The sequence below is a fragment of the Cladosporium halotolerans genome (assembly GCF_011745625.1).
Source record: "Cladosporium halotolerans strain TM138-S3 chromosome Unknown Sca4, whole genome shotgun sequence".
Taxonomy (NCBI): Eukaryota; Fungi; Ascomycota; class Dothideomycetes; order Cladosporiales; family Cladosporiaceae; genus Cladosporium; species Cladosporium halotolerans.
Window position 1 is genome coordinate 645,389 of NW_027191455.1, and position 14,601 is coordinate 659,989.

At 60.4% G+C, this 14,601-nt stretch overlaps 6 protein-coding genes across 6 annotated transcripts; 3 read left to right on the forward strand and 3 right to left on the reverse strand.

The window, feature by feature from the left end:
- The first annotated feature begins 391 nt into the window (after window positions 1-391).
- Window positions 392-1,817, forward strand: WHR41_01692 (uncharacterized protein). Its single transcript, XM_069370298.1, has 3 exons — window positions 392-859; window positions 920-1,477; window positions 1,542-1,817. The coding sequence occupies exon 2, from the start codon at window positions 1,040-1,042 to the stop codon at window positions 1,475-1,477; it is 438 nt and encodes a 145-aa protein (XP_069232821.1). The 5' UTR covers window positions 392-859; window positions 920-1,039; the 3' UTR covers window positions 1,542-1,817.
- Window positions 1,818-2,348: 531 nt separating this feature from the next.
- WHR41_01693 (uncharacterized protein) lies at window positions 2,349-4,381 on the reverse strand. The gene is made up of 2 exons (XM_069370299.1): window positions 3,382-4,381; window positions 2,349-3,317 (listed from the first exon to the last, which is right to left on the reverse strand). The coding sequence occupies exons 1-2, from the start codon at window positions 3,935-3,937 to the stop codon at window positions 2,374-2,376; spliced, it is 1,500 nt and encodes a 499-aa protein (XP_069232822.1). The 5' UTR covers window positions 3,938-4,381; the 3' UTR covers window positions 2,349-2,373.
- Window positions 4,382-4,572: 191 nt separating this feature from the next.
- WHR41_01694 (uncharacterized protein) lies at window positions 4,573-7,478 on the reverse strand. The gene is made up of 3 exons (XM_069370300.1): window positions 7,323-7,478; window positions 6,955-7,256; window positions 4,573-6,897 (listed from the first exon to the last, which is right to left on the reverse strand). The coding sequence occupies exons 2-3, from the start codon at window positions 7,135-7,137 to the stop codon at window positions 4,693-4,695; spliced, it is 2,388 nt and encodes a 795-aa protein (XP_069232815.1). The 5' UTR covers window positions 7,138-7,256; window positions 7,323-7,478; the 3' UTR covers window positions 4,573-4,692.
- A 1,346-nt stretch (window positions 7,479-8,824) lies between these two features.
- On the forward strand, window positions 8,825-10,602 carry WHR41_01695 (uncharacterized protein). Its single transcript, XM_069370301.1, has 2 exons — window positions 8,825-10,156; window positions 10,208-10,602. Exons 1-2 carry the CDS (start codon window positions 9,085-9,087, stop codon window positions 10,291-10,293), a joined length of 1,158 nt encoding a protein of 385 aa, XP_069232816.1. The 5' UTR covers window positions 8,825-9,084; the 3' UTR covers window positions 10,294-10,602.
- An 81-nt stretch (window positions 10,603-10,683) lies between these two features.
- WHR41_01696 (uncharacterized protein) lies at window positions 10,684-12,051 on the forward strand (the record flags this gene model as incomplete). The annotated part of the gene is made up of 3 exons (XM_069370302.1): window positions 10,684-10,868; window positions 11,103-11,399; window positions 11,458-12,051. Exons 1-3 carry the CDS (start codon window positions 10,719-10,721, stop codon window positions 12,049-12,051), a joined length of 1,041 nt encoding a protein of 346 aa, XP_069232817.1. The 5' UTR covers window positions 10,684-10,718.
- Window positions 12,052-12,249: 198 nt separating this feature from the next.
- On the reverse strand, window positions 12,250-13,977 carry WHR41_01697 (uncharacterized protein; the record flags this gene model as incomplete). The annotated part of the gene is made up of 1 exon (XM_069370303.1): window positions 12,250-13,977. The coding sequence occupies one exon, from the start codon at window positions 13,975-13,977 to the stop codon at window positions 12,250-12,252; it is 1,728 nt and encodes a 575-aa protein (XP_069232818.1).
- Between the last annotated feature and the right edge of the window lie 624 nt (window positions 13,978-14,601).

Genomic DNA, 14,601 nt, shown 5'->3' on the forward strand with positions numbered 1-14,601 from the left:
AGGCCGCGATAGGGAGCGGGCTGTGGGACGCGGCGACACTGCAGTGCCAGCAGGCGAAGGGTGAACAGAGGTGTAGAAGTGCGAGGAAGACGAGCAGGACACAGTCGTGGTGGTGGTGCAGCACAGGTGGTTCACTCGTCGCAGCGCTACGCTACGCCAACATTGCTAGACTGGGCCAGGGCACGTCCGTCAATCAAACAGCAGCGACGCAGGAAGGCACGTCACTGGCAGAGCAGGGGCAAAGCCACGCCCGTACCGCCGCCCGTGTTTCAGGCCTCGCGCCATGCAACCACCACCCAGCGCCCGCCGTCTCCAAGCCCGGCCCGACCCGCGCCACGCAGTCCGCAACCTCACCTCTTGCTGATGGCGACGAGTGCGTGGAGGCGGAGGACCGGTATCAACCGACCACATGCGCGGCATCATGGCGTTGAGCAGTCTGGTGACTCCGATGCGCTCGTTTGAGCATGTATCCATGTGAGCAAGCCTCGCTCGACCCCATGAGAGAGCACCGTGCCCTCTCGATGCAACGACACGATTGCAACATTACATCAAATCACTCCTACGTGCCTCCCGGCTGACTCAACATTGACGCCCATAGCTTTATTGGAAAGCCCAGTTAGGAAATCGTTCGTTTGCATGTACGTGCTGCGCAGGTGCGTGTGACCTTGATTCACTCATTTCTCACTTCACTTCACTCCAAATTCCACTCCAAATCTCCCAAAAACCTGTTTAGCTGGTCAGCTGCAGCGCCAAGAGTTCACCAGGTCACGCTCACTCTCGGTCGCCCGGCGGCATATAAATTCCTCGTCCCCGCCCTCCGCTTTCACTTCCCAAACCAAGACCACTTGCTCACGCTGCTGTCCGTTTTTCTCTTCTCTCGTGTACAGCAGTACCAGACGTGCTAACTTGCTTTCTACAGACCAGACGGCACAGCTCAAGCCTCCGCCAGCCGAGCCGCGACATAAAACCCCGCCTGCGTCTTTGCTCCCACCCAACCCCAAACACCACCCTATCACTCAGCAATTCCACCACCATCGCAATGGCTTCCTCTAACAACCAGCGCACCACTCCGACCGGCGGTTCCGCCAACGACCGTCCTCGCCTGACTGATGCTGAGAAGAAGCAGAATCACATTCTGTCTGAGCAGAAGCGTCGTCAGGCCATTCGTCAGGGCTTCGACCGTCTGGCCGCCCAGGTCCCGGGCTGCGAGGGCATGGGTCGCAGCGAGGCTCTCGTCTTGCAGGCCACCGTCAACGAAATGAAGGCTCAGACGGCTCTCAAGGAGAAGCTCAAGAAGAAGATCATGCGCGACAATCCCGACATGACCGAGGACCTCTTCAACCAGTTCTATGAGCCGCACTCCACCGGCGTCCCGGAGGCCGTCTTCTGCCCGCCGCAGGCCAACTCCCCGGCCGCCTCCACTGGCAGCGGCTCTGGCAAGGGCAAGGGCAAGAAGGTCAAGACTGAAACCGAATAGACTGTACGTATCCCCTCCTCTGTCCATCACTCAGCTGAAGTCCTCACTGACATGCCACCGCCAGGTACCACCATCACCCTGTACCACCATCACGCCTGCACGCCTTGTAATATTCTGATGCGGCGTTTCTGGATTGTTGTATTGGGAATGATACCCGGTCACCGTTTGTTTCTGACCTTGGCTCTTGGTCACTGGCGTTTTCGGAGATGGCACGGCGCTTTTCCTTTCTTCCCACCGCAAAGCTTGTATCGCGCATCCTCTGTACTATGGTCTTCACCGACCGGTCTGTAGAGTAAGCCGCTGTTGACAAGCGACGAAAATGTAAAACCATTGTGCAACACCTCTGTCTTCTCCTCTCATTGCCGTCCCCCTCACCGCTCTCGTCTCCTGTCGTCCCCTCCAAAGCCCGCTTTCGCGACAGCTGGACCTCTCTCCCACACAGCCCAAAATCCCGTGAGGTGAGGTTAACGAAGTGCAAGCCCGACCCCGCCATGGCAGACTCACAGCATGGGCCCGCTCGACACGCCCCTCGGACCGTCTGCGGCCACTGTGAGGTTGCGATCATCCTCGAGCGTCCTCCCTCGGCGTCTCATGGGCAATTCATCACATGCACCAGGTGCGCGCGGCGCGCCGCTCAACTGATCAAAAGTATGTTTTTGCAGAGTCGCATTCATCCCATTTTCTGCACATGTATAGATCTCGAAGCAAAAATGCGAAGGCATGTTGAATCCTCCGCTCGCGCCAGCTCTCTCCTCCGAGCCGCTTGTCCAGAACGGCACACCAAATCCAACCTCACATTCTCGCCAAAAATCACGATCAAATCTACACGAAAGCGTCCTCCGACCCGGCACTCCATCCACCGAACCCACCCACCCTCCCACCACCGCCTCCCCCACTCAATAAAACGCCCTCACCCGCCACCCAACCTTCATAACCCGCGTGGCAGCAAAGCACCCGAAAGCCAACACATAGCACAGCGCGGTCCACAGCGCGACGCCCCAGTACGCGCCTCCGCTTGCGCTGATGATGGCGCCGCAGATCGGGATGCCCGTCAGGGTGCCGAAGCTGACGATCGTGTAGCAGGTGGCGTAGTAGCGGCCGTACTCCTGCGTGTCGCACAGCATGCCGACGCAGACGGGCGTCAGGCTGATGTTGCTGCCGCTCGCGAAGCCCATGAGCACGCAGTAGGTGATGGTCAGGCCTTCGATGACGGCGGGCCGCGTGGAGGCGAGCTCCGAGAGGACCGTGGCCGGCAGCCAGAGCGCGGCGGACGACAGCATGCACAGCGCGACCATGAGCAGCATCGTGTTGTAGCGGCCGAGGATGTCGGCGAAGTAGCCCGGCAGCCAGCGGCCGAGGGACGAGCCTGCGTTGAAGATCGCGATGATCTGGTAGGCGAAGGCGTCGCTCGTCGCGCCCGTGCGGAGGGTGTAGGAGGCCAGGTAGGTGATGGGCACGAAGAGGCCGTACTCCAGGAAGAAAGTGCCGAGCGTGCACATGAGGAAGGGCACGTCGCGGAAGATGGTGAAGTCCGGGAGCACGCTGCCGCCGGGCTTGGGCGGCAGGCGGGAGCGGATCAGGAGGTTGGCGAAGGCGAGGAGCGCGATGAAGATGAAGCCGAGGATGCGGCTGGCCCAGGCCCAGCCGAGTTGGGGGTAGAGTTGCTGGAGCATCAGAGGGAAGATGATGCCTCCTACGGACCCGCCGGCGGCTGCGATGCCGGTGGCGTTGGCGCGCTTGACCATGAACCAGTGGCCGATGGCTGAGATGGCAGGCGTGAAGATGAGAGAGGTGCCGACGCCTCCCAGGACGCCGAAGACGAGCATGAAGTGCCAGTATTCTGTTTCACCACGGTCAGCATTCAGATCTCGACCAGAATTCATCGCACCGCAAAGAGGACTCACCAGTACACTCCGCCATCAAAAACGCACTCAGCAGCAGACAGACGGTGCCCGCGGCCAAAATCCACCTCGGCCCATGCGCATCGAACACCGGCCCGACCTGCACGCCGCAGAAGAAGGCCAGAAAGACGTAGACCGAGAAAATCCAGCCGATCGCCTGCTCGCCGTAGCTCTCGAGCTGGTGGCTGCCGAGATACGCGTGGAAAATTCCAATCGTGTTCATGTACCCGAACCCCGCCGTCATACCGCAGAAGGACCCGAAGACCACGAGCCAGGCCCGCAGGCCGCCCTCGGGGTACTCGATGTCGTCCTTCGGCCGGCCGGTGCTGTCCTGAGGGAAGTCATCGTTGTCGTTGTCGTTGTCGTCGTCGTGCTCATCTGCCCGGGGCCCGGAGGCGCGAGGCCGGCGTGGCGCGCATGCTTTCTCCGTGTCGAGGACCGCGGCGGCGGTCTGCGGCGAGGACACGGGGTGCAGCGAGAGGCTGGCGCTGTTGTTGCGGGGGCGCGTAGCGGGTGTTGTTGTTAGTCCTGGCGTGCTGCCTTTGGTTTCGGCGCTCATCCGCCACCGGAGGGAGTCGTTCTGAAGCGAAGGGTCTTCTTCTCCGCGCCTGCGAGACCGGCTGAGGGGCCTGACATAGACAGGGCAGCGAGCTGGAGCTGAGAGGGCTGCTGCGCAGGCAAGAGAGACTCGTTCTTTTCACCTGGAGCAGAGAAAATATCGATACAGGGAGTGGCGGTGTCTATATATACGGTAACATGCTGATCATGCAGCCGCACAGTCATGGCGAAAGGTATAATCGCACCCAGACCCACGTGCAGAGGCCGCGATGCCGTCTCGGCTTCAAGGGCCCATTCTGGCGGGAGAGTGCGGTCAATTTTCTTCGCGTCATGGAGCGCGCATATTGGCTGGCGGTGCTAACGCACGCGGTTCGGCAAATGCGGATCGGGGCTGGGCGATTAGGCGAGTGGAGCAGAAAAAGCGGCGCGATGAGGGAAAGAGGAAGGCAGGCGGGCCGGCGGTTGGATTCGAAGGCCTGGGGAAAAGCCAATCCGACAGGGCGTGGCTTTGACGACGGAATTCAGCCCGGAGATGCGAGGGCGCGGCGTTGGAGTTCGGCGTGGGAGATAGATGCATCGCGGAGCCCGCCGATGGCACGATTGGAAAGATACAAAAAAAAAGAAAGAAAGAGAGGATGTGATGAATATTGAGAGATGCATTTGTCAATGTCCATACAGGCTCAACTCCCATCAGCTGAAATATTTCGGTAACCCTGCGTGGTATTACTCCCAGCGATTGCATTCGAGTCCACCACCTCACGACACTTCCCTCTTCGCCGCAACCGCGATTTCCCTTTTCAATTCCTCCAGCCGTCTGTGCATCTTCCACAGCTTCTCACGTTCATCCTGCCTGATCGTCTCGCCCTTCGACTGCCGCTCAGCGATGGAATCGTAGAGCTTGACATACTGGGGGTAGTAGCGCTCGCGGAAATTCCTGGCTTTCTCGACGCCTTGCTCGTAGGTGATGTGCTCCATGATGGGCCCTGAAGAGTCGCTGCTGCCGCTGTCGAAGACGGCGTCAGGGGAGGTGCCGCTGGCGGTGGTCATTGTGCGCGCGGTGCCGAATGAGCTCGAGTGCGAGCGTTGTGAGATTGAGGAGTTGGATTCGGTCTTGCGGTGCTTGAGGTCGGAGCCGTTCTGGTTTCGAGCAAGCGACTCCTCAGCCTTGCGCTTGTTGAGGGTCGTGGGCTTCACGCTAGTCGCAACAGGTGCTCGCTGTGAAGACACGCCGTTGGTAGTAGGTGAAGGACGCTTGTCGACGGGCTTCACAGCCGTCGCCTTCTTGTCACCGTCACTGGAGGTGAAAGACTCGCGGCTCGTGACCGTGTCTTGACGTTTCTTGCGCACGCCGTTAGCGCCAGCGGTGGTGATCCCAAGACCCTTGGGAGCCGCCGCGTCGCTTTGCTTTGCGCGCTGAACGCCCACAGCACTTCGATCCGAGACGTCTGAAGCGTTCCGCGGCCTCGCCGCACCTAGCGGTGAAGGTACGGTAGGTCGAGTGTGAGACTTGGAAGGCGACAGCTGAGTCCTCTGTCGTGAAGGCGCAGGAAGTGCACCGTTTGATGGAGTTGAGCTACCGTTCGCGGCTGGCTTGGCTGGCTTGATGGCCGGTGAAGACGTCGCTTTCGAAGGTAGTGCGCCGGGTTTCGCCTTGGCGTTGGCAACCGTCGGTTTTGTGGCTGGTTTCACAGGCTTGACATGACTGTCGGCGTTCTCAGGTGATGGCGTGTTTGCTGCCTTGGGCTTGGGTTTGACAGCTGCGGTGGCCTGGCTCGGTTTCGGAGCCACGCTTGGCGGCAATTCCCTGATCTCGCCCTCCTCATCCTCATCATCTGAGCTGTGAACAAGTTCTGCAGACTTGATCTTAGATGATGGCGCAGTGGTGCTCCTGCTTGACGCCGAGGCTCTGGCCGGCTTCTGCTTCTTCGCGACCCTACCATCCCTGTCGCTGGCTGCAGCCTCCCGCTCTCTCTTTCGTTTTTCCTTCGCCTCTTCCGCCGCCCGTGCCTTTTTAGGATCTTTCGCCAGCAGTCGCTTCTTCATATCCGAGCCAGCTGATTTTGCCACAGCAGGCTTGGGCGTGCCGGACTGCCCAATGCGGGGAGTGTTCGCCGAGCTGAGAGGTCTCTCATCTTCGCTGCCGTGCGGCTGTGGACTGGGCATATGATTGGGCGTAGATCCCTTGCCCGGTTGGGGTGCACTCAAATGGAGCTTGGAGAGAACCTTGCCCTTCCCTCTCTCTTCTTTCGGCAACAACGTCTGCCACAACTTCTCCTCCCTGCCCACTCTGGACCGGTCATAAGCCCTGATAGCGTTGTCGATAGCCATCTGCCTGTCTTCTTGCGTCTTGTATCCAAAACTCCAAACATCCAATTCCTTGTACGCTCTGTCCAACAACTTCCATTTGCCGTCGATATGCTGTGCGATCTTGCTCACTACTGCCTCTAGATCCGCCTTTGGTATGCGTGTAATTTTAATGATGTCGTCTGTCGAGGCGGGCTTCATGGCGAGGAGATGGACGACGGGTGTCTTCATTGCCTGCCTCCGTAGCGTCTGATCGCTGGGCGCCGAAGTGGCCGAGAGACCGGCTCTGGATGGTGTACCGACAGCGCTCAAGGACGGACTAGAGTTTCCAGAACTCAAGCCCAGCAAACCACCACGCTTTTGTTTCCTTGCCGCATCAAATCTGTTTTTGTACTCCGGGAGAACGTCGTCGGTGATGAGTGTAGACTTTGCCTTCTTTTCCTCCTGGTACGAGGCCATGCTGTTCTGTAGGGCTGCGAGGGCGGCATCTGCTCCGGCAGTGTCGGGTTGGGAGGACAGGGTGGGAGCAAAAGACGCTCGGTGGGTGATGAGAGCGTCGAAGTTGAATTCATCAGGGGAGGTGGAGGTGTAGAGTTCGTTTCGGAAGGTATCGGGGGAGACACTGAGGTCCAAGGATCGATTTCCCAGACGGAGTTTCTAGAATAGGGCCTCAGCATACACACTCCGGTTCAGGGACTCTGAAGAAAGCCTTACCGGAACCTTGCCAGTGACGAGGTGCAACCCATCCTTGCCATTCGACGCCGCCCGGAGGTCATTGAGCATGCTCTGAGAGAGCTTGAACAGGATTGCGGACTTGGAGCTGTGCGTGGTGTCGTCCATGTCTGCTGAAAGTCCACGCAGCGAGACGCCGCCAGCGGGAAGCGTGGAGACGGCCATGCTGCGTGGAAGAGGGGTGTGAGGGAGAACAAAACGGGGCGAGAAGCGGAGTGGTCGGCTAATTGGGGCGCATGCGTGTCAAAGAAGCCATATGCTTGTCTTTCAAACAGGGCACAAAGCTGAGGAATCACCGGGCATCAGCGACGCCGTGTCTCATGGACGATGACGTTCCGGGCAGCACTCACCAGCCTCTAAGAATGTTTGCCGGAGAGCACAAGCATGGCCAGTCAAGGCATGCCGCAGCGGGAGGGAGAGGGTCACACGGCGAGCAGCAACACAGGGTGGAGGAGTAGCAGAGGACGGACGGCGGTGGCAGCAGTGGCAGTGGCAGTGGCAGTAGTGAGAGTGAGAGTCGTGCGTAGCGTAGCGGCCTCGCCTTCGAGGTACAAGGCCCGGACGCTCGGACAGCGCCCGTTTAACCTCGCCGCGCTAGCCTGGGAACGTTGGAGACGGGCGGGCGAGCTGCCTGCAAACGCAGCGCGATGCTGTCGCCGGCCAGCGCTTGGCGCCCGTCCACATGGGCCGCGGTGGGCGAGGGCGGGTAGCACAACGCTCGCCTCCAGGCTCTCCGTCCGGCAGGGGACAAGGACGGCGGACATGGCACACTGCCCTTTCGCCCTTTCGCCTCCCAAACCGGCGGCCTCGACTGCACGGGCGGACGCAGACAAAGCGGCGGCGGGCGGGCAGCGCGTGTGCCTGCCGACGCAGCCTCCGAATCGGGCACATGGCTCGCATGGCTCCCAGCGGAGCAGACAGCCGAGCCACCCCAATCCCTGCCCGAGATCAGGCTGCGTGCCAGGGCAGGGCAGGGCCAGGGAGCGTGGGAGCGTGGTGCGTGGGTGCGTGGGTGCCTCCTAGGGCGGTGGATCCGCTCGTCGCGAGCCGAAGCGTCCTGCCAGAGTGGAGGGTGTCCAAGACGCTCCGGTGCCGCTGCGTCCGCGCATCTCTCCGCCGCGCGCGGGCGACACGAGAGCACTATGTATGTATGTGTGCTGCTAGCCCGCCCATCTAGTGCCTCGCTGCACGCCCGCCTGGCCGTGTCGCGGCGTGCTTAACGAACGCCAGCTATCGCTGACGCACGCCCGCAGCAGCCGCCGCGCGCTGAGGCTCATCGGGAGGTGAAGCGCCTTGTCTCAGCGCTGTCTCTGGCGATCGCTCATCGAGGCCTCCATGGACGCGGCGGCAGCACCAACAGCACCAGCTTGACAACCGGGCGATGTGCCGGGGCGGTCGTGTGCGTCGCCTTCTTCCGCCACGGCAGGGCTTGAAAGGGCGCAGGCTCGCTCTGCCGGGTTCAGCCCAGCGCCACGCTGGCGTCGAGGGCGCCCGCTCTCCGCTGTTCTCGTGCAGCTGCGCGGACGGCGGGGCGGGTCCATGACAGCAGCAGGTGCAGGACGAGGCGAGGCCAGACGAGGCGAGTGGGCGAGGCGTGGGAGGCTCCGAGGGCTCGCGCGATCTCCTCAGGCGCATGATCCGCACATCCTCAGGCAGGGCTGGCCGCCGACCTGTCTGCCTTGTCTGCGCCGGTAGCTTTCGGCTGCCCGTCGACACCGCCCAAGCGGAGCCAGCCCGCGCCCGCCGCCTCCACCGACATGCAGCGCCCAGGAAGTCTCTCGGTCTCTCGCCCAGCAGCCCACGGCGGCAGCCCTCAAGGTGTGCCACTACCGTGCGAGCAGCGCTTTAGACCGCAGGCGAGTTTGGCGCTGCAGACACGTGAAGAGAAGCGCAGTCTGCACCCACACAGTCCGCCCCGAGACATTTGCTTCACTGCGAAGCTTACAATCCCCCTCGGCTTACCCGGTATGCCGCGTCCTTCCCGCTGCGCCTTTCATTGTGTCCATCGGCTATGTTCACGACCGGTATCGGCACGACTGCTTCACCATGCTGTGAGATCATCGTAGAGAGCATGTTGACATCTTGTGACTCCATCGACCATTGATTCCACATATGGCGTCCAGGCTAAGTAGCATTCGCAGCCATCTTGTACAAAACGTGACTAAACGCCGCACAAGCCCTTTCCGCACCATGTCGTCGACATCCACACCATCAATCGCCATTCTAGACGATTACGGCGGCCTCGCATCCAAGCACTTCGAACAAATCCCCGGCCTCAAAGTCGACTCCTTCCCCGAAACCCTCGACCCAGCATCCGAAGATGGCCTCCAAGCCCTGGCCGCCCGCCTCAAACCCTACACCATAATCAGCACCATGCGCGAGCGCACCCCCTTCCCCTCCACCCTGCAATCCCAACTCCCCAACCTCAAGCTCCTCCTCACAACCGGCGTCCGCAACGCCTCCCTCGACATCCCCTTCGCCACCTCCCGCAACACCACCGTCGCCGGCACCACGGGCGCCAAACCCGGCCACCCAGACCACTCCTCCGCCGACAGCGCCTCCGCGCCTCCGCCCCCCGGCTACGACTCCACAACCCAGCACACCTGGGCCCTGATCCTCAGCCTCGCCTCCCGCATCCCGCACGACAACGCCGCCCTCCGCTCCGACCCCTCCGCCTGGCAATCCGGCTTCTCCGTCGCGCTCGGCGGCAAGACCCTCGGCCTCTGCGGGCTGGGGAAACTCGGCGCCAACGCCGCACGCATCGGCGCGCAGGCCTTCGGCATGAACGTCGTCGCCTGGAGCGAGAATCTCACGCAGGAGAAGGCCGACGCGGCCGCCGAGAACGCGGGTCTGCCCCGGGGCGCTTTCAAGGCCGTCTCGAAGGCGGAGCTGTTCCGGAGCGCGGACGTGCTGAGTCTGCACTACGTGCTTTCGCCGCGCAGTCGCGGGATTGTGGGCGCGGAGGAGCTGGCGATGATGAAGGGGACGAGTTTGCTGGTGAATTCTTCGCGCGGGCCGCTGATTGACGAGCAGGCGTTGCTGGAGGCGCTGGAGAGGGGTCAGATTCGCGGCGCGGCCCTGGATGTGTGGTGGAAGGAGCCGTTGCCGGCTGATAGCCCGTGGAGGGCGTATAAGGGCAAGAGCGAGCTGGTTATGAGCCCGCATATGGGCTATGTTAATGAAGGTGAGATTGTGTTTGTATGCGGTTGTGGGGCGTGGCTAACGTGATTAATAGGTACGATTGACCGCTGGTACGAAGAGCAGGCTGAGAACGTGCGCCGTTTCATAGCGGGTGAGGAGATCTTGAATAAGCTTAACTAATGGTCGACCTGACGATTCGCCCGAACATGATTTGTCTTCGAAAGCTGTTGTAACAGTCACCTCGGTGCCATTCCAAGACCGAAGTGTACCCCACTGCGGATTGTACGAGGATCCATTCTTGTTGTTCAATGGTTGAGATATCAAGCTCACTCTTTCAACTTTTTGAACGACTTTTTAAGAACCTCACCATCAATTGCCATGCTATATTCCCCAACATCACCTACACGCAACGAAAGCACATCGTAACATACCCGAGTGTATCTGCATGAAGTGAGAGGGCAATGTACATAGTGCCACTAGCGCCCCATCAGGCTTAGCGCAAACCTAAATCCGTCGTGCATCGGAGTGAATTTGAATCAAAACCAATTGTCCGACGCGTGCCTGTCGTCGCCAACAACGCGAATTCCATTTTCCTTTTCTTCCAGATGTCGTTCAGTTTCGGGTTTTCTGGGGAAGATGTTGAGGACGACAATGATGTTGCGCAGGACGTGACGGCGACTGCACAATCGAATGGCGGAGAATCCGGCTCTCCATTCGTCGGATTGCCGGCGAAAGAGCACTCTTTGGATGAGTTGGTAAGTGATTGCTGTGTCTTGAAATACCACTGGAAGAATTCACAGCAGAAATGCGAGATCTCTGAAAGCTACGTGTGCTAGTTTCGTTTCGTTCGCTTCGAGACCAGCCGCCACGTCTGGTTCCGAATGAGAATCGAGCAACCAGGGAACGAACGATTGGATGAACCTTGCGATTGAGAAATAGACATGCATGCTTATCTCATCACTGTATATCTCACTAAGATTTCCGTCCAGTTAGCTACTCTCCCCGACCACTTGTGCTACAGCACGATCCAGATCGAATCGCCCACAGGCAAAACGATCAATCTCCCACGCCGTGATCTGTCAGATATCCGGGTACAATTAATGGCCGAAGATGAAGCCGCCAACGACAGCACATTACACGACCTGGAAGACTCAGACATCCGGACCGGCGTCTACGAAGGCGGCTTCAAGACCTGGGAATGCTCCGTCGATCTCGCTAGCATCCTTCTCGACAGAGGCCCTCGCAAAGACATCGACGAGCTCGTGCGATGCGACCAAATCATCGAGGTAAGCCCTTAAGCCCTTCTTCCCTTAAGGATTCAAACCACTAACCACACCTCCCCAGCTTGGCTGCGGCACCGCCGTCCCAACCCTCACCCTCTTCCAGCACTGCCTGCAATCCTCCATCCCCCAATCCTTCACCCTGCAAGACTACAACGACTCCGTCCTCCGCCTCGCCACCCTCCCCAACCTCCTCCTAACCTGGGCCACAACCACAACCCCGCCCCTCATCTCCCCCACCGACCCCCAAAACGACCTCGAACTCACCCCCGAAATCCTCGCCGCCTTCCGCGCCTCCCTCACCGAAGCAAACATCTCCCTCACCTTCCTCTCCGGCTCCTGGTCGCCCGATCTCGCAGCTCTCATCCCGGCGTCAGCGCCCGAGATGGGCACGCTGGTCCTCGGCGCCGAGACGATCTACTCGCCTGCGGCGACGGATGCGTTCGTGGAGATTCTCATGCTGCTGCTGCGGCGCGTGAAGATGGCCAAGGCGATGGTGGGCGCGAAGAAGTTCTACTTCGGCGTCGGCGGCTCGGTGGATGGGCTGAAGGAGGCGTGCGCGGCGCGGGGCGCGGTCGCGTACGAGATTGAGAATCACGGCGTGCCCGGGCTGGAGGCGGGGGTTGGGAGGGCGTTGGTGGAGGTGCAGATGTTTTAGATTTAGAGGGATGGGAAGGGTGGAATGGATGGAAAAGGCTGGTCGCTCAAGGCAATTGCTGGTCGCTATTCTGGGTATATTTTCGCACATTTGGCCTGTGATGGCAGCCAGCATGCATGCATGCGGTCGTCGCGTCGTAAAGAAAATCACGTCTCGCTGCGGAACCCACCCCTTACGTTTCAAGAACTCCACTCCCTTTCAAGAACTCCACTCCCTTTCCTCGTCTCCTATCATAGTCGCTCTCATCCTCCCATCCGCCCTCCCAGCGATACTAGAAAGCCGCTCCGCCTGCACCCTCCGCCCCGACTCCCTCTGCATCTCCAACCTCTCAATCCCCAGATTGATATTCTGAATGTGCACCTCGAGCGGCACGACCTCGCCCACCGTCTCCGGCATGGCCACGCGCTCGCGGAGATCCTCCAGGTTGTCGCGGATCGCCATGAGCTTGACGACGGCGCTGTTGACGTGGCCCCAGGCCATCTTGCGGTACAGGCCGACCTGCTTGAGCAGCGTGATCTGCTTCTCGAGCTTCGCGACGGAGTTGCGGTTGCCGCCCAGCTGCGTCCAAAGCTGCGCGAACAGCTCGTCCTTGCCGTCTTGCACTTTGATGCCGTCGCGGGTGGCGATGGCGGAGATGAGGTCCAGGCGGCTGTCGAGGTTGTCGAGGACGTCGAGGAGGGCGTGCGCTTCGCTGATGAGGGAGAGGATCTGCTCTTCGACTGCGCCAGTGTGCCGGAGGTACTGGTCGAGGAGGGCGTTGCGGCTGAGGGCGACGGGCTGGAAGGGCGCGAAGACGTTGAGGTTGGTGGAGACCCATTTGCGGACGACACCGCGCGCGGCGTCTTCGGCGGCGACGCCGTCGATGACTTGCAGCGTCCAGCGGTTGGTGGATAGGATGTGGTCGACTGCGCGGCCGATGCGTGAGTTGAAGCGGCTCAGGTCGTGGCTTGCCTGTCGGGCGGTGTCGATGAAGCCTTCGAATTCAAAGACAAGCTCGTTGCGGGAAGGGAGGTGCGAGTACTGGACAACGTGCTTCAGATCCCGAATGCCGGACTCGCTCGACTTCATCTCCAGCGGAAGAAATGCGCCAGTAGCAGAGGCCGCGAGGACCTCCTCGAACTGAGACTGCGCCTCGACAAGCTTGTCGAACTCAGCCGGGCCCGAGAGCTCAGGGACAGAGCCCTTCGGACAGAATGGCAGATTCAGAAACGAGCTCCCAGGAATGCGGCAGATCGGCGACAAAGCATTGCTGATAGTGTCGTTGACGAAATTCCCAGCCAGCATAAACACACCCACGACCAACCACACCGCCAACACGCTCTTCGTCAACGGGTTCGTCGTCGCGATCCGCAGAACATCCCACGCGTACCAAAGCAACGGCACCACCGCCCTCTCCCACACCACAAACGGCCAATTCAAATCGCTCGTCTCGTCAATCTCATCGTCGTACTCCGCCTTGCTCTGCGCTTTCTTCCCCTTCCCCTTTCCCTTCCCCTTCTCCTCCTCCGCCCTCCTCACAAACGACCCCGCATCACTCGTCAACGACCTCTGATTCAACCTCATATGCGGCGTCTTCGCCCTCGCCACCGACGCCCTCGGCTTCCCGCCATCCGGCGACGAAGGCATGACCAAGCTCGGCTCGCGCCTCTTGCGCAGCCCAAGATCGCTGCCCCCCGTGTTGCGGAGCGCGTTCTGCGCCGCTTCCGCCGACACGAAGGTCCTGGCGTCGTGCTCGTCCTCGCCCTCGTCCTCTTCGACTTCCTCGTTCCTGCTCTGGGATCTGGACGCTCTCTTCTCCGACGTGTACGAGTCGCCTAGCTCCTCGCGCTCGTCGCCTGGCGCGTAGATTTCGGACCCGAAGTCTTGGGCGTCGACGTCGTCCCAGGATTCGGAGAGGTCGGGGCGCGAGCGGCGCGTGCGGGCCATGGTGCGTTTGTTGGTTGGGTTTGGTTGTTGTTGTGAGGACTGTGAGGATGGTCCAAGCTGGCGTTTGTGGTTTGCAGTCCCCGTCGCGGCTGTGTTTTTATCTCGCACAGGAATGCTGCTCGCTCGCTTTGTCTCAGTCAACGAGCAATCAGTGTTCGTTGATCCGCAAGACAAGCAAATGGAATTCGCTTGAGTCCAAGACAGAGGTGAGCGATCGCAAAGTAAGGTAAGACAGCCGTGCTCGAACCGCAGCCAAAAAAGCAAAGGCGAACGACCGCGAGGCTTGTTGGGCGCGCGCGCCCCAGCGCCTACGCGATCTTGATGCATGTCCCGTCGCGTGGTCTGGAAGTGGCATGTGCGGTGACGTAGCCGCCTTGCGCTTGCCCTGACGCGCAGCCGTGCCGAACCATTCACTTGCACTTCTGACCCCACCGGTTGACGCCTCAGGCAGGGATTATGGGCGGAAGGATTCGGTGGTCATGGACCAAGGGACTTCGCTTACCGGCCTGGAGTTGTGCCACGGATCGAGTTGGAAGGATTATTGCAGGAAGGGGTTTGATGCCCAGTTACCGGTTCATCAGCGATTGCGAGTTTCCGATGGGCCTTCTCGTTTAAACATGTTTC